Source organism: Hypomesus nipponensis, chromosome 19 (genome assembly GCF_054491055.1).
Source record: "Hypomesus nipponensis isolate SF chromosome 19, ASM5449105v1, whole genome shotgun sequence".
NCBI classification, from domain to species: Eukaryota; Metazoa; Chordata; class Actinopteri; order Osmeriformes; family Osmeridae; genus Hypomesus; species Hypomesus nipponensis.
Genome location: NC_140379.1, coordinates 8,129,939 through 8,149,889, shown reverse-complemented (window position 1 = coordinate 8,149,889; position 19,951 = coordinate 8,129,939). Strand labels below are relative to the sequence as shown.

Genomic DNA, 19,951 nt, shown 5'->3' with positions numbered 1-19,951 from the left:
ACCAGTAGTACTTGCCTGGGAGCACGTGTGAAATAGTAGAATGAAGTGAGAATGGGATGCTACTCTTTCTCATGAACTCCATGCCTTAGAGTAGAAAGTGGCACTACATTTAGATAGTTAGGACAGTCAAAATGTACATTTTAAATGACTTTTGGGAATGCAATATACCAAGTTTTTTGATTGGTTTAATCATATCTGGTCGTCAACAACAAAGAATTCTAGGAGTGATTTTTGGGGAAGCACCTTCTTGATTCATTTAACTTTTAAATAATTTAAACAGTAACTTCCTTAACAATGTAATCTTCAAGTAAAACATGTCCTCAAAAATACCGTAAAGAATGATCAGAATCACAATGGTTTTTTTCACCATGAAAGTTCACACAGACAAGGAATTTACTGTGGCAGGAAGGTGCATACATGATGTCAGTCTTTCAACAATGAGACACAATTTACATCATGCCTGTATTTTACCCTGCTCTCTACCATGTCCTCCAGTCTATCATCAAGCAGCTTGTTATGTTTCACACCCAGGGTGGAGAATGTTTCACTCCCCACACCTCGTGGTTCTCACAGGAATCCACTGGGCAAGCATTTCAGCTCCAGACAATACCAAGGTAACAGACCCTCACAACAACAGGTGACTATTTGAAAACAGCAGTTATAAATTTGAAACAAACAAACAAAAAATGGTACATTGTGTGAACACGTCATGACAGTCAGGTGTGATTGTAGGCAAATTAATCGTATCCATCATTGATGCCATTTATAGATGAGGGGAGGATGGGGATTTGAGTAGGAGATGGAGACAAGGAGATGGGTGCCAGACCCAGACCCTCCCGGGTTGTGGTTAGCTGAAGGTGCCAAACTCCCGCACAGTCTCTCACAGTTCATGTGGCATGCAGGGTGGGCGCCAGTTTACTCAGGGTCATCTCTGTACCACAGGGTCACACAGAGGTTCCACACTCAATCCTAAATACTTGTGCTTGTAAGGTGTATTGTTCTTGTTTTAAATACTACACAAACTATAAATGCTCTTAAAAAATGTACCATACAAGCTAAGGAATTCAAAGATACATTTTCATTCAGGTTTGTTATTGTGAAAGCAAACCACTCCTAAAAATGAAGTGATCTATATTTTAAATAATTTAATGTGTAAAATATATCATGAGATATTACGCAACAAAGAAAAATCAGCTTTGTGTTCTGGTTGTTTGGACTATATGTACACAGTTTAGTTATAAGAACTGATGCAATTGAAAAATTGAATCACTGATACCCTGTTGTTTCTCTGATCCGGCACTTGGGTGAGGTGAAGGGGTCACAACACAACATGGTGGTCAGAGGTCTATTCCTACATGAGAGTGGGAGACAGAAAGTAGGAGGCAGAGAGAAAAGAGAGAGATGGAGTGGAGGTGACATTGTTTTCAGAACCACTCTTCTTCTCCTGTCTCACAGCCCATGTGTGAAGTCACACCTCTGACTGGTGGCTTTAAACCCACTGTGCCCAAGCCACTGTGTTCCCCCCAGTGGCAAATCATAATGGCATCTAGCACCTCAAGTGTAATTGGGTAATAGAGGTTATTATACTTCATTAAGCATCATTAGGACTCCCTGTACTTAGGCCTTGAAATACTGCTGCAGCCTCACCAGGTCTCCTTGACAGGTTGCCTGGTAACAGGGTCATATTTTGTGGCTTTGATTTTAAACTGGGACAAAAACTTCCATATTGTTTGCATCTATTCAGATGAGATGTGCCTGTTTGATCAAATACAAATACAAAAACTGCTTGAAATATGAGACAAGACCACATCCTTGGGCATCTGACTATATCTCTGAGCAACAGTGGATCAAAGCCGGTCACAAATTCCCCCAAAATGTGCAAAGTAGATTAAGACAGCAGCAGAAATGAAGTAAAGAAGCAAAACTGTTTATTGTTTTGGGCAGGGGTCAGAACTCACACTTCCACTGCTGCGAGAGAGGCAAAGAGAGAGAGAGGAGGGGGGGGGGAGGGGAGAGGGGAGCCAGTCAGCACAGTGGGGCAGCTTTTGACAGGGAGAGACAGTGATGGCTTGGGAGAGGCTGCAGAGGTGTCACTTCACACGTCCGAGTCCCAGCCTCGCTCGGACATATAAACCAGAGAGGACTGAGCAGCACAGCACTCACCAGAGCCACACAGACCACGTCTCCACTCTCGCTGACAACATGGACACCTCCTCTGTGCCTCTACACAACTACAGCCTCCAGCAGTACCAGTGGAGCTGCCCCAGCTCTGACTCTGACATCTACAGCATCTCATCCCCAGAGACCGCGTCCCCTGTGCCCTCCATGGACTACAGCCTTTCCCCTGGCTACTACCAGCCCTCTCACCCCTCCACTGCCCCTAGGGCCAAGACTGGAGTCTCAGAGAAGCCCCAGTCCTCATCATGCTCTCCCACAGGACCTGGGAGGAAGACGGCTAGATCCAAGACCCGTGTGAGGAGCAAGCAGAGGGAGAGTGCCAGTGAGAAGGAGAAGCTGAGAATGAGGGATCTGACCAAAGCCCTCCACCATCTCAGGAGCTACCTGCCCGCCTCAGTGGTCCCAGCAGGACAGACCCTGACCAAGATTGAGACCCTGCGGCTCACCATCCGCTACATCTCCTTCCTATCCGACCAACTGGGCCTCAGTGAGGATGTGGGGGACAGCTCTGCATGTGAGACCACCCCAAAGATCCTGGGATACTTCCAGTGCAACTCTATGGTGGGGAAGTGGACACAGGGACAGAGCCAGAAGCAATACCATGCTCAGTGTTCCACACAGAGCCAGCCTGGGTCACAGGAGCATTCTGGGGAGTGTAGTTCTGGAACAGACCTGGATCAATTCAGTGGACAGTACACAGGGATTATGCAAGGGGATCTCTTCAACTCAAGTATAGAGTCTTTTCTGCAGTCTCCACAGACAACACAGACCACACCACCTTCATGCCAGGTATGTATTTGTGTGGATAATTGTAAAATACTTTCATTCAACTTACAATTTTAACAAATAAAACACTGATTGTCACTTTCATGACATGTGTTCTATGCATAGTAATTTATTAATCTTCTCCCTTTCCACAGATGTATGGTAAACACTTCTGCAGTCAACTGGTCCCTGATGAGTTCTGGGGTTGAAATTCTACAGGCTCATTACCAGTGGATCTAATGAAGTACAACCTTCATGGGATAAAGGACAACAGTGCCTAGTAATACTATAATCATAGTACTGTACCAAAATACTGCCTCATTTGGACTGAAGTAATTTATTTCTCTAATATAATGTTATTTATTCAGTTATATGAAATGTTCCATGTAAATACTGTAATATATATCAATCTTTTTATACTCATATTTATAATTAAAGGAATATTTAAAAAAAAACTTACCTTGTACTGTTTGGATGGAGTTTATTATTGCGTTAAGAATGAAATTATGTTTTATTTTTGCCAACAAGGCAGCCCATATGGACCGCCTAAGTCGTCAGTAAAAAATAAGTTTGGTTCCCTCTACTGGTCATGGAATCCCTGATATGCCGCCTTCACCGTGTGCAATGAGGGTGCCAAGTAGTCAACAATTTTACAGGAAAAACTTCTATCATCAGTTTCAAGTTTCAAGTGTTATTGTCAGGTGCACAGAACAACACAAGGTCAGACTGGGCACTGAAATTATTGGGACAAGACAACGCAAGCAACTTAGCATAACATAACATATAAGTACTAAGAACATAGATTACATATGTGATAAGCTCAAATAAAATAGAATAAAATAATAGTGATAAACATCCTAATATACAAAACAAGTATGCAATATACAATAATAAACATTATGCACTAATACACAAAATGACCTATACAAACGTTATAGACCTATACTAACCTAAAACAAGACCTACAATAGCATAAGACAAGTGAAGTACAAGTTAGTGTAATAGTGGAATATTGAGCTGAACGTGTGTAAAGTGTGTAAAGTGACTAGAGAGAAATGTATCAATGTAACAATGTAAAGTGACCAGTGAGAAATGTATCAATGTCCATATCAATGTCCATTCAGAAGCCTGATGACCCTTGGATAGTAATCTATGATGACATTTCTAGGTTTGCTCAAAGTAAAAGGCAACATATGTTTGAACTGAAACTGTTTGAACTGAAAGTCAACAGACTATGGCTGATAATGACAGTTAGAGGGTGAGAGTTCAGAAGAAGAAGCTGTATCAGCATGACAGTATATGTTACCTGTTACACATACCCTAGTATGAAGATAACAATGTTAAATGATTGAAACAGAACCTTACCGACCTTTGAACACAATGGTAGAATGTTCAATGATACAAACTCAACCAACGCAACATCAGCATGTGGACAGGTCAAGCACGAACTGCTGTGGGACTCTCTCCCCCTCTCAGATCAAAAGGTGCGATCAGATGAAGATCAAGCTGACCTTGAGCATCTTTGTTAATGAACCCACGTAAATAAAGGATGGGTCATTGGCGCCGCTGTGTCTAGACCAAGACAACTTCTCACAGCATTTTCTCCACCCCCACCTCCCGCTAATAGCTCTCTGATAACAGTGGAATGAAGTTTAGCATGCAAACAGAAACTTAGATCTGCATATCAAGAGAATATGGCAGAGTCAAGGTGTTCTCTTTGCCACATAGCTGTAGTACTTTTGAAGTGTTAATAGCCGGATCAATACACAACCTAATCAATTCCCTGAGCCCTTTCATTATGGTAAAACTGCTCTTTGAGGGAAGGACATGTTGATTTGTGTAATGATCACATACAAGCAAACAAAGAGATGGCTAATTTGGTTAGATAAGTGAGGATGAAGAAGCTTAAGTCCCCTCAGAACTTGTGATCAGAAGAAAGAATGTTTAAGACTTGAGCTGGTGAAAGCGTATCGGAAATAATAATAAGAAGTCATTCAAACAAAACAATGCTATTATTGCTGCTACACTCAATCATCTCAGGTTTTTACTAACATGCTCATGTTCTCTTCTTGCTCCAATTTCATTTTAAGTAGCATCAAAACCCACACCACCTGACTCAGTAACATGTGCAATATACATATACATATTATGAATACATACGTATGAGTGCATTGTGTACCTACACTTTGTAGGGCTGTTGGTTTATTTTTAATCGTTTGTTTTGGGGGGGGGGCAGATAAAAAGTATTTTGTTGTATTTTCAATTTATGTGATAAAAAATTTAACTTGAAATAAAAACTGTTTAGACTCAATAACCACACATCTTTGAAGTGGTTACAGATCCAAATCACTTGCCAGTCTTTTTTCCATATGCTGTAAATAGTTATGCTATTTAAATAGTTAATTTATCCCCACATTCTGTTTCGGAACTTACGGTCAAAATAAGTCTATGGTTTTGCTTAACATTATTGAGGCAAAAAAAAAGATAGTAAAAAAAAAAGATAGTTAGTCATACTTACAAAAAGACCAACAATAAATGCACTAGAATGTGACCAAAAATCTTCTGCATATATATGGGTTGTATCGTTAAAAGCCATGCTCCATTAAAAAGGGGGTTATTGTGGGAATTGTTTCTCTCTCTCCAGATGACACCTGTCAAGGCTGCCATCGTGTCACCTCACACGCCACAACCCGAGAGTGAGGGAGGGAGAAAGAAAGAGAGGCCAAATGAATCTATTAAGATTTTTTTTATCCGCAGTGTCCTTTAACATTTTTCCAAATAATGATATTCTACTGTCACATTAAATCGGTCATGATCCATGAATGAGATTTTAAAACATTAAGGTTAAGGTGTTCACATGAGGCCAGCCATGTGTGACTGCTTCACACAGTTGAGCTCTGATCAAGACCAGGAGTCGAATATGACACGGTAGACTGCGGGAATGTTCTCCAGGTACTGGTTCCACCATCCTGCTGCCCCCCACCTCTGACAGCACAGTGGGGGCTCTTATGACAACTATAACATAAAATAATGTGTTCAACAGTAAATGTTGTGGTCAGTCAGTTTCATTCATGCTGTCACAAATAAAGAGCTTTGTATTCTACTAGATTTTTCTCTGTAATTGCAACTAAATTGTTTCAATTTGAGTTTAAAATCTAATTTATTTTGTTTTAAACCAATTGTAAAAATTTCTGTTCTTATCAGAGCACATGCAGCTCATCTAAACATGATTGACATGGCCTTCCTGCATTCTTACTTCCGGTAGTATGAGATGAACATTATCATGACTGATCATCACATTTTTCCTTTGCAAGATTAAGGACTGGGACAGGACTGGTATCATTACCCTGTGGATTAGTGCAACACATCTCTCTAGTCTGCACTCAGATTGACAAGACAGCAGTCAGGATCCGGGCTCCTGTCCAAACAGTGAAGAGGTGTGAACCTCTTACACATTACAGCTGGCACACTTATCTGTTTTGGGGAAGGGGGGCTCAGACAGAACAGGAAATCTGGAGGATCTACTGATGAGAGCTGGATGCTAAATCTCACTTAAATCTAAGGTGATAAATGTCCAGTGATTTGAAATGAGCTCTTATGAATCTAATTCACTGAGATAATGAAAGTAATTCAAGCTTATCCAACTTGATATGCAGGCTTACAAGCTTAACCCACATAATAACACACACTTTGTCAAAGTCCTGAAGGGGAATATCTGGGGCCAGATTTTATTGACCACAGTATCTGTCATTGAAAACAATGTATTGCTATGCAGCACCTAGTTATATAATAATATGCAGGGTTGAGAAGCTTCTCTTGTTTGACAGTTGGGTAGAAGCCACCGGCCTTTAGGGCTGTAGTGTGAATAAGTCTAATTTATTTTCCAAGCTGAAGCTACCAGTCACACCTTGTCCATGAGCTGTGCTCTTTCCCATGGTCCCCCCTCCCTGGGTGTCATCTCTGCCCCAAGATCTTCCCAAGCCCAGAAGTGGCTGGCAGAGGTGCAACTTCGCACCTCGCATCTCATATATGGGGCAGGCTCCCCAGTCCTCCTCACTACCTTCAGTCTGCCTTTACAGAGACACAAAACAGAACAGCTTTATTTCACTTCTCCAGAAAGCCTCCAGCTCCTACAACAGCCATGGACATGTCCACCTCCTGCTCTCCAATGCAGCTCCAGGATGCCAGTTCTCTCTTTTTCGACTGTCAGGACTTGCTGAAGCAGGCCTACGATCCCAGCTCAGATCCGGGCTACTTCAGCTGCTGCAGCAGCCTGTCGCCCACCTCCTCCGTGGACTCCTTCTGCTTCTCTCCCACCTCTCTCTCCTATGGAGCCAACAGACAGGAGCCGCTGAACTGCTTCATCTACAGTAGCCCAGTCTCTGAGGTCAAGGAAAAGCCCCAAACCTCGCCCATCCAGGAAGCTTGCACCAGGAAGCCCCGGTCCAGGTACCCAGGAAAAAAGCGCCAGACGGCTAGTGAGAGAGAGAAGCTGAGAATGAGGGATCTGACCAAAGCCCTCCACCATCTCAGGAGCTACCTGCCCGCCTCAGTGGTCCCAGCAGGACAGACCCTGACCAAGATTGAGACCCTGCGGCTCACCATCCGCTACATCTCCTTCCTATCGGCCCAGCTGGGCCTCAGTGAGGATGGCCTCTGTCAGGGGAACACTGGAGCTGGGACCCAGACCCAGACCCAGACCCAGAACCTGAGCCAGACCCAGAACCTGAGCCAGACCCAGAACCTGAGCCTGGGACAGAGTCATTCTGCCTCTGGTTACATCGCACAGGAACCCTGCTATGATGCTATGGAAGCAGTGGATGAGATCTTCTCCAACCAGCAGAGCTCCACTACTCCTCACTTCTCCACTCTTCCACAATCTTGTCAGGTAAGTTCAGAAACATCCAATCTCCAGTCAAAATACATTTAAACATTCTTTGTTGTTGCCTTAAATATGGGAGATAAATATATACAAATATATATCTATTGTGTACATTGTCATTAGCTTGTATACCACTTGTAGGTAAGATTATGTCAGACAGCTCACCATCCATGTTCTCTATCTTTTCTCAGATTCCCACAAATGTGTACTATTCACAAACCACAGCTCAGGACCACTGGGCAGCACAGCAACAGCAGCAGCAACTCATCTTCTCTGGACACTGCTAAATATCAACAGACTCTCAAACAGCACCAAGCCTCACAGAGGAAAGACACAATTAACTTTTATGCGGAATTTTGTACAGAATTAACTTATTGATGCTTTTGTATTGTTATTATAATTGTAACTTATTGGATTCACTTCATGAAGGGAGAATAAAACAATCCTTATTTTAAAATAATTGCTTGAGTATTGACAAGTTTTATTGGAACTGAAACAGTTTGAAACAATACATTAATCACATTTTACAAAGTTTAGCTTGCGCACTGACAAAGCCTGTTGAAGTAACTGACTCTGTCAGTCTTTACTCCTACCCTAGGCACAGTTGAGAAGGATACAGGGACATAACATAAACATCCAGTCTGCCATGATGACTCTAAAGTGCTTAACAGAACCATCACATCAAGGCTAAAGACCCTGAGGAAAGACCCCCACTGGGTTAGCTGTCAGCTGGGCCGGCCAGAGGGCTAATCGTCACTTAGGGGACTTTTCATGTCTGTGCTCAGTAAACATTGTCTTTGCTTAAAGCACAGCAGGACACCCATACTGATACACATTTGTCCCCACACACAAGTCCCCAATGCAGCAACGTAATCATGTCAAGATGCAGTTTGCTGTCATACTATCTTTATCATGCCAAACTCATTCTTTTGCACCATTCTGGCAGTTTAAGCCTCTTTAAAAACATTAGCTTGACGTGATAGAATGTCAGTCATTGTGAGAGGGCCTGCATTGAGGGAAAGCCTACATTCTGAGATACGTGAACTTCGGCAGTTGTTTCTTGAGGAAGTATCGTTAACTGAGTGTCAGGCTGGGAGAGGAGATCCACAGAAAAGGTGATGTAACAGCTGCCAGATGAGAACAGCATGACCTACTCATACACACGATGACTTCAATTATTTTACAGTAAAACCTCTAAGAGTGCAAGGATCCAAACACGTGACAGTTGACTGACGATGTGTGTTCTGATCTTTAATCCTGGCATGTGAACCAATATACATTTGTGAGTTTCATTTGATTTATCTTTAGGTTTTTTTAATTGTCCGATATTTCAGCTGCTCTCAGAGCCCTAATTCTCAGATAGAGAGGTCTATAACACAAGTGACAAGTAACACACTGTGGTGAATAACACCCACATCCACTTCCATTCCACAGGAAGCAATTAAGTGGTATAGTATGTTGTATGTCACATCATTGCTTCCTGTCTCATTGTAGTGGATAACAGAATGCAACCTTTTTAGTCAAGGTTGCAAATAACTGGAATCTGTGGAAAACAGAAATAACATGTTGGTGCCATCTGTCTCGAAGCGGTGGAACATAATGAAAAAGGACCCCCCCAAAAAAACTAATGAATGGACTTTGCGGGGAGACTAAGAAATAGTGCAATTCTAATTTCAGTTTAGAAACTTGACTCAGGAGTTGATACTATACAATAGGCAAAAGCAACAAAAAAGTCCAAACATGTCTGTGGCCATCCTACTTACAGAGAGTGGGTGTGTATGTTCAAATATTCTGATTAAACGTGATCATATTTTGTGCATTTTGTGTAAGGGTGTATGACCATGAATTGTTGTCTATCTACTTCAAAAATATATGCTGGAAGATGATAGATGCATACATAAACTGGCAAATGAATTAGTCCAGTGAGTTTTCTTGTCCACATACAGTCTCTTACCTTGTTCAGTCTTATCATGTTTACCATGTCACTGTTGCATCCCCTTAACCTTTCGCCTTGTTTTATATTGGTTATGCTATCAGTTATTAGCTTGACAAAGCCAACCCTGTCTGAAAGTCCTTTCTTTGTAAGAAAGAAGCTGTAAAGTTCATTACCAGTCCATAAAAAGGCACAGAAGAACACTTGAACATAAGTAGCCGGAGTAGCCGAACACATTCTGTAAGTAAAACCATATTTAGCTCTCTCAACCAATTCTGAGCAATGACAATATCAGGTTGTATATACAGTAGGAGCAATACAGAGTACAGACTACTCATGTGTTCAAATTCCTTTCCCTGTTCTCTGTATTTATAGTGAAAGTAGTCTTTTAAAACTGAAACCGGTGCAGACACCTCATTGACCATTGTGGAAAGTTGGATTACCAGGTACACAACTCTACCAGCATAACTACCAATTTATAATCAAAATTCCTTGTACCTGTCTTATTTTGAAATCATCAGTGTGCCATTAAAATGAATAACATCTGCATTCACTTTCACTTCTCTCACCAAGACATGCATCGGGTTCAGTCATTCTCCACCATCCTCCTGTTCTTCTCTCTATCTGCTGTCCATGGTGGGAAAGTGCTGGTTTTCCCAGTGGATGGCAGTCACTGGCTGAATATGAAAGTTATCATTGAAGAGCTCCATTCAAGGGGCCACACCGTTTCAGTTGTGCGGCCATCCGACAGCTGGTATATCAAGGAAACCTCTCCTTTTTACACGTCAATTACCCTCGATATAGCAGGGGGATTTGACGAGGACTTTATCAGCACATTTGTCTCTCAGTTGCTGGAGATCCAGAGAGGAGGGAGATCCGGCTGGGCTCGTTTAAAGCTGGAAATGGAAACAATGGAGAAGACTCAGGAGATGCTTGAGAAAACGTCAAACATGGTCTCACACATATTGGAGAACCAAGAGCTAATGCAGTCTCTGAGAGATGCTGAGTACAATCTTTTTCTGACCGACCCAGCCATGGGAGGTGGAGTCTTCCTGGCTCACTCCTTGGGTTTACCGCTGGTGTTCAATGTGAGATGGACTATTAAGGGGGAGGGGCACTGGGCTATAGCTCCCTCTCCCCTCTCATATATCCCCATGACGGGCACAGAGTTGTCAGATAACATGAGTTTCCTCCAGAGGGTTCTTAATGTACTGGCTTATGGCATGTATGAATTACAGGCTGCCGTGTACGTGAAACCAATTTTTTCTGATTTAGCACAGCGCTTCTTTGGTCCTGACGTAGACTACTTTTCACTGTTTCAAGCTGCTGACCTGTGGCTCATGAGAGTTGACTTTGTGTTTGAGTTCCCTCGTCCCACCATGCCGAATGTTATCTACATGGGAGGGTTCCAGTGTAAACCTTCCAAACCCCTTCCTCAAGATCTGGAGGAGTTTGTTCAGAGTTCTGGAGAACATGGAGTCATTGTCATGTCTCTGGGGACTTTAGTTGGAGAGCTCCCTCAAGATTTAGCTGATGAAATAGCAGCTGCTTTTTCTCAGCTGCCCCAGAAGGTGATCTGGAGGTACAAGGGCCGCAGGCCAGCTACCCTGGGCAACAACACCTTAATAGTGGACTGGATGCCACAGAATGACCTACTAGGGAACCCCCAGATAAAGGTATTTGTGGCTCATGGAGGAACCAATGGAGTTCAAGAGGCTCTGTACCACGGGGTTCCAATATTGGGACTCCCACTGATTTTTGATCAGCATGACAATCTGATGAGAATTGAAGCAAGAGGAGCGGGAAAGATTGTTGACATTTACACCATGGACAGAGAAATCTTCCTCCAAGGCCTACAGGAAGTGCTGCATGAGCCTTCCTATAGGCTGAATATGCAGAGACTCTCCAGGCTCCACAGGGACCAGCCAATGAAACCCCTGGATAGCGCCCTCTTCTGGATTGAGTTTGTCATGAGACACAAAGGTGCTTCTCACCTTCGTACAGAGTCCTATAAAATGCCCTGGTATGTCTACCACTCAATAGATGTAATGGCGTTCTTACTCACCATTGGAATCATAAGTATGTTGATTTTTGCTGCAGTATTGAGGTCTTGCTTCAGGATGTGTTTAAAGAGAAAAATAAAACAGGAGTAACTGCGAAAGGTGTGTGTTTTTGATTAATGCAATTGTCATACCAACACAACAAAAATATTTTCATATGATTATTTGAATATTCGGTCAATTAATATGTAGATTTTGCATTATTTGATTTGCATATTATTATTTACATTTACATCTATTCATTTAGCAGACCCTTTTATCCAAAGCGACTTCCAAGAGAGAGCTTTACAAAGTGCATAGGTCACTGATAATAACAACAAGATAGCCCCAAAAACATTGTGAGTAGCCAAAACATGAAGCACATATTGTGAACAACTAAAATAAGTGCCAAAGGGACAAACCATAAGCGCATGTAGTTAAGCAAGTTACAATTAAATAACATGAACCGCTATAAGTGCTAGTGTACCTGTAGAAAAACAAGCAACAATAAAAACAATATATCAATATAACACATACAATATATCACAGCGAGTACAACATTTTTTATCAGTTACCACTAACCACAAGAGCAACAAGTCTCTGAGCAAGAGTCATTGTGATCCTTGAGGAAACTAACATCGGGTCAAGCAAACCATTCCTAAGTACCGTTCTACTCCCGGAACAAGTGCGTCTTGAGCCTTTTCTTGAAGGTGGAGAGACAGTCAGTGTCTCTGATGGAGGTGGGGAGTTGATTCCACCACTGGGGGGCCAGACAGGAGAAAAATAATTTGTATAATATTTTTGTATTTTATTTTAAGGGGCAACATTTTCACATTTGCAATTTTGGTTGTCTCATGATGTCTGCATGACTTGACTCCATCTTCACCTCCGACTGCAAGCCTGTGTATGAATCTAATTCCATCAGCAAGTTTGCGGACGACACTACGGTGATTGGTCTCATCAGCAACAACGATGAGACTGCCTATAGGGAGGAAATCCAGCGCCTGGCCACATGGTGCACCGAAAATGACCTGCTCCTCAACACCACTAAAACAAAGGAGCTCATCGTGGACTTCAGGAAAAAGTCTGGAGGCACGCACAACACCATCCACATCAATGGAATGGCTGTTGAGCGTGTCTCCAGTTACAAGTTCCTGGGGACCCACATCTCAGTGGACATGTCGTGGACGACCAACACCTCCAGCCTGGTCAAGAAGGCTCACCAGCTCCTCTTCTTCCTGAGGACACTGAGGAAGAATCAGCTCTCCTCGGCGATCATGGTGAACTTCTATCGCTGCGCAATAGGAAGCCTCCTGACCAACTGTGTCGCAGTGTGATATGGGAGCTGCTCTGTTGCGGAGCGCAAGGCATTGCAGCGGGTGGTGAAAACTGCCTAGCGCATTATAGGGACTCCACTACCTGCCATCAAGCACATCCAGACGAACGCTGTCTGCATGGAGCTCGTAGCATCCTCCAGGACTCCTCTCACCCAGCCTACACACTGTTTTCTCCACTGCCCTCCGGCAGGCGTTTCAGGTGCCTCCGGACCAGGGCCAGCAGACTAAAGAACAGTTTTTTCCCCAGAGCCGTTTCTTTACTGAACTCGAACCCCTGTTGATCCACTCCCCTCATATACAGCTAACTCTCCTCTTCTACCTCACATCTGCCGTCACTCTGTTATTTGCACTACTGGAATGTCATTTTGCACTACTGTCTGTTTATTACAGTAACAATTGTTTACTTATGAATCTTGCACTACATTACCTTAACTGGATTATGCTCATTTGCACTGCCGACTTTTATTTACAGTACCAACTGTTTACATTTGCATTTTGCACCGTACTTCTAACTGTAATATGCAATCACTTTCCACTGCACTTTTACACTTTTTTAGAATAGCTTCTGTCCATACTTTATTGCACTACACTGTATATCCTGCACTTGCTGCTATTGCACTTCTGGTTAGACCAAAACTACATTTTGTTGCCTTGTAATTGTACTTGTGTAATGACAATAAAGTTGAATCTAATCTAATCTAATGTCTCACCAACTTATTTCAGTAAAGACCTGAACCATTAGATAGAGAATATGAGCCCTGTGTCTTTAAAAGACAGACAAGGTCTGTGTACAAGGTCTGTGTATGAGTACTTTGAACTACACACTGACAAGGCGTGAGTCCTATTCATTTCACAACACAAAGTCAAACGTCAGTTGACAGGAACTTCAAATAAATCGAAGTGGACTCATGAGTAGGTAATGTAATGTACAATTATTATCTAAACTAAATTATATTACCCTGATTGTTACTGGTCTAGAACATGTTGTGCATTCAGATGTTGATCATACTTTCAAAGAAATTCAAAGTTTAGCTATTGTCTCATTGTTTTAAGATTTCAAAATAATCACGTTGGCTCCTACTGTCCTAATATTTTCTAAAATTAATAATAAATGAACAAATCACTAAACCAACTTGCAGTACACTCAATCAACCATACCCTGCAGTATCTCTATTATCCTTTGTAGATAGTTGAAGGATGTCATTCCACCTACGATGTGCAATCGGCTGTGTCACTGTGATCAGCCTCATGGTCTCCTGGTCTGCCTGCCATGGTGGAAAAGTTCTGGTAGTTCCTCTGGAGGGGAGTCACTGGGTCAACATGGACATCTTTATCAAGGCCCTGCACTCTCAGGGCCATAATGTCACAGTGGTTCGGACCTCCAGAAGCTGGTACATCAAAGAGGAATCTGTACACTACAACTCGATTACTGTACCAGTTGAGGATGGATTTGACGAAGATTTTATTAAACCCATCCTTAATAAAATAATCGCTATAGAGAGAGGTCAAAGTTCCATGTTGAATTTCTTAAGCATGCAGTTGGAGGCCTTTAGTTTTATGTCTAAGGTCCCTGCTATGGTGTGTGACATGGTGACCAACATGTTTAACAACGAGGATTTGATGGCCACTCTGAAAGAGACCCAGTATGACCTCGTCCTAACTGACCCAGGGTGGGGAGGAGGTATCCTGCTGGCTCGCTATCTCCAGCTACCCCTGGTCTACAATGTTCGCTGGGTAACCAGTGGAGAAGGTCATTTAGCCATCTCACCTTCCCCCTTATCTTACGTTCCGATAACAGGCAGTGGAAACTCTGACAAAATGACCTTTACTGAAAGAGTAAAAAATTTGCTTTTTTATGTGCTAGTGCAAACTCAACACAAATTCCTAATTCAGCCATATTACCAAGCTGTTTGTGATAAGTATTTAGACGGTGCAGATTACAACGAGCTACTCCGAGGAGCTGACCTGTGGCTCATGAGAGTTGACTTTGTGTTTGAGTTCCCTCGTCCCACCATGCCTAATGTTATCTACATGGGAGGGTTCCAGTGTAAACCTGCCAAGCCCCTTCCTCAAGATCTGGAGGAGTTTGTTCAGAGTTCTGGAGAACATGGAGTCATTATCATGTCTTTAGGGACTTTTGTTGGAGAGCTCCCTCAAGATTTAGCTGATGAAATAGCAGCTGCTTTTTCTCAGCTGCCCCAGAAGGTGATCTGGAGGTACAAGGGCCGCAGGCCAGCTACCCTGGGCAACAACACCTTAATAGTGGACTGGATGCCACAGAATGACCTACTAGGGAACCCCCAGATAAAGGTATTTGTGGCTCATGGAGGAACCAATGGAGTTCAAGAGGCTCTGTACCACGGGGTTCCTGTTGTGGGTCTACCTTTGTTTTTTGACCAATATGACAACCTGCTTCGTCTAAAGGAGAGAGGAGCAGCAAAGCTGTTATCCATGGCCACTGTGGACAAAGACAATAACTTTCTACGGGCCCTACAGGAAGTGCTGCATGAGCCTTCCTACAGGCTGAATATGCAGAGACTCTCCAGGCTCCACAGGGACCAGCCAATGAAACCCCTGGATAGCGCCCTCTTCTGGATTGAGTTTGTCATGAGACACAAAGGTGCTTATCACCTTCGTACAGAGTCCTATAAAATGCCCTGGTATGTCTACCACTCAATAGATGTAATGGCGTTCTTACTCACTATTGGAATCATAAGTATGTTGATTTTTGCTGCAGCATTGAGGTCTTGCTTTAGGATGTGTTTAAAGCAAAAAGTTAAATATGAGTAATTGTAAAAGGGCTTTTGTGTTGTTGTAAAAAAAGAATCTGTTGGATAATAAATGTATAATAAATAAATATATAACATATAACGTATATAAATAAAGTATTATTTGTAACGTCAGATTTCATGTTTTCTTGAAAGTATTCAAGAAGTCAATTGTGCAGTAAATTGCAAGTGTTATGTAAGTCAATTGTTAACATGTTGACACCATTGTACATAATTCTGCACTTTTTAATAAAATAAATAATTTCTTTATTACAAAAAGGCATTACACAAACAAATTATGCTATGTCCATCAAATTCGTTATTCACTATAATTTTTGCCAGCTAAAACCTAAATGCTCACTCTCAAAAACTGAAGAAAAAAATGTTTAAGGTTCCTTCTCTTGCCTCCTGAACATTTGTCAGATCATCTTAATGTAAGCGGCCCGCTCGTCTGGGCTAAGTCTTGGCAGGTGTCAAGAAAAATCTGGGTAGGCGTCTCAATTAGAGGAGAGTGCCAGTCACAAAAGGCTTGCTGCTGAGCCAGGCAAAAAAAGGAGGCCAGTTTAAGAAGCATATGGATATGAAACTATACAGAACCTCTTCTGCAACATGATTCATCGACATGACACCTGGATCTAGATCTGGTACAAATCCACAAATATTTTACAGAAATAATTAGAAATGCATTAAAAAGAGGCTTCAATGGTAAAAGTAAAATACATCAAAGCGTTATAACATTTCTCTCCAGGCAACCCTGTGATTCTTTAACATTTCAAAACAATACAATATATAAAAAGAAACAAAGAAACAGAAAGAATTCAGAGTACACTTATTTACAAGGAGTACTATGTAATTCCTATAGATCGTGTAAAAAGTGTCCACACACCAATAAGACCAGGGACAAGACATGTTCTTGTGTTGATAGCTGGAGCCAAGGCCAAGGCAGGTCTGATGAAGGCTACGTTCGACAGAAACGTCACCATATTTTCTATTTTGAATACATTGTAGCCATTTTGGGCACTGAGATATTGTGAAGTCTCTGAGATACCTTTGTGAGAACCAGAGGCAGGAAGGTGTGGGAGGTGTCTCTCCTTTCACTACGTCCGGGTCCGTAAAGAGCTCACCGTGAGCATCCTGAGCTCCGCTACGTTGCTCTCCTGCTGCTCTGCTTCCTGGTGACAGCTCTCTCTGACCACATACACTACCAGTCCCACACAGATGAATATGAGCAGAAATATACCTATAACCTGGGATGTGTAGGGCAGAGGAGAAACACAGAGCATTAGACGGCGACCGTCGATATGAGACGGAAAAGTTTGTCTAGATCAGTGCAACGCAAGTCAGCTCATTGTTAAACTCATTGTGTGTACAACACACACAAAAAACAATGACATGACCTTCTCTCAAAGAGGGCATTGCAACAGGCACTGTAGTGTGTTTAATCTGCTTCAGTAAGACAAAAGAGGCATCCTTACAGCCCCCGCTCTCATCCCCTAGCTTCCTCCTGCTCTCACAACAAATGGGGGGAAAACACATGACTCAACACAAGACCATGCTGTCGATCTGTAACTCACCTGAGACACGACAAAAAGCTGCTGTGAGCGCAGCATGAGTTCTTGCGGTGGGACGTCTCCCTCGCTAGTTGGCTCGCACCATTTCTGCGGCGCCGCTTTGTCAACGAGGACAAATCTCCCCTTCCAGTCTGTCATTGCACATGCAAAGTACTGGCCGTCTAGGAACAACAAGATCAGCCAAACGATTGCAGGAACAAAGCTGGATAGGGACACCGATTTCCTGCACCAAGTGTCACACCTGCACCCCTGGATGATCAGCATGAGAGTGAAGGCCATGACGGCAGGAATGATGAAGAAGGCTGAGGAAAACACTCCGTTCCATGTAGGATTACAAGGACACTCAAACTCGAGCTCCACCAACTTCTCCAGTCCCATGAGGATAAAGCCGAAAGCCACATTTGACGCCAGTGGGCTGTTGCTAAGTTCATTTTTCAGTCTGGTAAGCCATTGTTGTCTACTTTCCATACTAGTTAAAACAAAAAAGGAGAGAAGAGGTAAAAAGCCCTATGGAGGGAGCACCGTTGTGAACACATTGGCAACAGACAAGTGGTGCGTAATTAACTCATCCTGGGGTAAAGTTTTCGCCCCCGGGCAAAAGGCCACACTTCCTCTCTGATTGGTTTTGAAGGACGGAGGGTGTGTCATTTGCTCTGACCTTTCTCCAACTGATTGGCTGGCGTGTACTTTCAGGTGGGGTTACATTTAAACGTATTCTTCCATGGACAAACTGGAGGGAGGGGAGTAAAGTGGAGGGAAGTCAACTTTGTCCTGCTATTGGGTGAGGTGACAAGTCATTTACAGTAATCATTCAATGCAAAAAATCCCACAGTGCAGTGGATCTTTTGGGCATAGTAGCAGTTACTAAAATACTGTAAAAATCACCCGATGGCAACAATATTGCCAGACATTCAAAACATGGACAGGGCTGAGCTGGAATGAGTTATACTCACTCACAAAACTGATGCAGTTTTTGGGGGATTCTAAGCCTTTGACGTGATTCCACACCCAATATACAGAGAGCAAAAAAATGCTCCCCCCCAAAAATCTATTTTAATAATAATTAATCACATCAACAACAAACTGTTTCCAAAGGCAAACACACAGTCCCAAATGAATAGTAGATATTGACAGCAGTCTAAAGCATGTACTTCAATCCCTGCCAAATAACAAAGAACTTGTCTTAACCCTCGTGTTGTCTTAACATTCTGTACCCCCCCTTGTCCTAAGGGTCAAAAATGACCCACCTTCACCAAACCCCTAAAATAAAGCAGCTTTATTGAATTTTAAACTCCTAATCTATTTTGCATGAAGAAACAACCTGTACTTCATCACAACATTTGTGAATATGCAGGTTTTGCCTCTTCACATTGCAGAAAGACTACATTTAATCAGTGGACAACTATTCGTTTTTATTACAGCAGACCTGTCATAACTGTTTTCATTACTAAAGTAGAGGTGTATTATTACTTAATGCTCCAGGTTGTATTATTCCCCATGTTCTTCTTCAGATACCTCCTCTTCTAAATCATTGTACTCTTGATACCTTCTGGACATCTGAAAATATCAGATCTACAACCTGTAGATCTGAGAGCTGAGACCCTAACCCTGTTGGGCACTGAAATATGCAGTCATGGCTTCAGCAAAGAATACTGGGGGTACTGTCATATGCAGCCTCTGACTGCATTCCCCATTAGTAAACAATGCTTTGAAGACATTTTTATTTAGTCTGATATTTGGTTTAGTTTGTCTGAAATTGTTTTTATTTTGTCTGTGAGCTTGAGTCATGTAGGGAGGGGAGATGCTGCACCTGCACACGGAAGTTTTAGCTTTGTCTGAGTTCAATCAGTAGCACAAATAATGTAATTATCTTATTGTATGTGTGTGAATGTATGTGTGTGTGTGTGTGTATGTGTCAAAAAAAAAAAAAAATTGTGGTGTGTATAATGGTTTTTAACTGGCGGGTCAAAAATGACCCCTAAGACAATCTTTGTACCCTAGTGGTGTACAGCTTTCATGGAAATGTGAACAAAGACAATGTTTCACTTTATCTAATGTTGGGGTCATTCTAGGAAAAGTCATACATTTTCAGGTTCAAAAAAATAACATTTAGGGTGTTTTCTCTGCTGATAAACATAGTGACGGGTCATTTTTGACCCCTAAGACAACACAAGGGTTAAGAATTTCAGTGCCCAGTCTGACCTTGTGTTGTTCTGTGTACCTGACAAATAAAGTACTTGAACTTGACTTGAACTTGAAATAAATAATAGCTGTGGAGTATGTTCAACAAATAAGTGACATTTAAAATGACTTTGAACAAAAGGTATTAAAATGTTGAAATTGGTTAGTCATCAGAAGTGCTGGACGACATAATCAAAATGATAACAAAACGTCCCAGTGTTGAGTATTTTTGGTGCTCACTTCATGCAGTGTTTGTCAGGCTGATGGATTGACCAATACCATTATCAGCCACATGAG

General features: G+C 42.3%; 3 protein-coding genes and 2 pseudogenes across 4 annotated transcripts; 4 read left to right on the top strand and 1 right to left on the bottom strand.

Moving 5' to 3' along the window:
* The first annotated feature begins 2,202 nt into the window (after positions 1 to 2,202).
* On the top strand, positions 2,203 to 4,485 carry LOC146246781 (mesogenin-1-like). Its single transcript, XM_084682819.1, has 2 exons — positions 2,203 to 2,739; positions 4,420 to 4,485. The coding sequence occupies exons 1-2, from the start codon at positions 2,203 to 2,205 to the stop codon at positions 4,483 to 4,485; spliced, it is 603 nt and encodes a 200-aa protein (XP_084538945.1).
* A 2,599-nt stretch (positions 4,486 to 7,084) lies between these two features.
* Positions 7,085 to 8,112, top strand: LOC146246780 (uncharacterized). The gene is made up of 2 exons (XM_084682818.1): positions 7,085 to 7,831; positions 8,017 to 8,112. Exons 1-2 carry the CDS (start codon positions 7,085 to 7,087, stop codon positions 8,110 to 8,112), a joined length of 843 nt encoding a protein of 280 aa, XP_084538944.1.
* Positions 8,113 to 10,426: 2,314 nt separating this feature from the next.
* LOC146246779 (UDP-glucuronosyltransferase 2A3 pseudogene) lies at positions 10,427 to 11,911 on the top strand (annotated as a pseudogene).
* A 2,091-nt stretch (positions 11,912 to 14,002) lies between these two features.
* LOC146246778 (UDP-glucuronosyltransferase 2B13 pseudogene) lies at positions 14,003 to 15,976 on the top strand (annotated as a pseudogene). Its single transcript, XR_014732220.1, has 2 exons — positions 14,003 to 14,050; positions 14,300 to 15,976. The product of XR_014732220.1 is annotated as a UDP-glucuronosyltransferase 2B13 pseudogene (transcript).
* Positions 15,977 to 16,999: 1,023 nt separating this feature from the next.
* LOC146246777 (calcium homeostasis modulator protein 6) lies at positions 17,000 to 17,941 on the bottom strand. The gene is made up of 2 exons (XM_084681824.1): positions 17,477 to 17,941; positions 17,000 to 17,149 (listed from the first exon to the last, which is right to left on the bottom strand). Exons 1-2 carry the CDS (start codon positions 17,939 to 17,941, stop codon positions 17,000 to 17,002), a joined length of 615 nt encoding a protein of 204 aa, XP_084537950.1.
* Between the last annotated feature and the right edge of the window lie 2,010 nt (positions 17,942 to 19,951).

Excerpts from the sequence above, each read along its gene's own strand:
- LOC146246781 (XM_084682819.1), top strand. The coding sequence starts at position 2,203 with ATGGACACCTCCTCTGTGCCTCTACACAACTACAGCCTCCAGCAGTAC. Across the intron at positions 2,740-4,419 it reads ACTTCCAGTGCAACTCTATG|ATCAAAAGGTGCGATCAGAT; the intron begins GTGGGGAAGTGG and ends TCCCCCTCTCAG.
- LOC146246780 (XM_084682818.1), top strand. The coding sequence starts at position 7,085 with ATGGACATGTCCACCTCCTGCTCTCCAATGCAGCTCCAGGATGCCAGT. Across the intron at positions 7,832-8,016 it reads CTCTTCCACAATCTTGTCAG|ATTCCCACAAATGTGTACTA; the intron begins GTAAGTTCAGAA and ends ATCTTTTCTCAG.
- LOC146246777 (XM_084681824.1), bottom strand. The coding sequence starts at position 17,941 with ATGGAAAGTAGACAACAATGGCTTACCAGACTGAAAAATGAACTTAGC. Across the intron at positions 17,150-17,476 it reads AGCTTTTTGTCGTGTCTCAG|GTTATAGGTATATTTCTGCT; the intron begins GTGAGTTACAGA and ends TACACATCCCAG.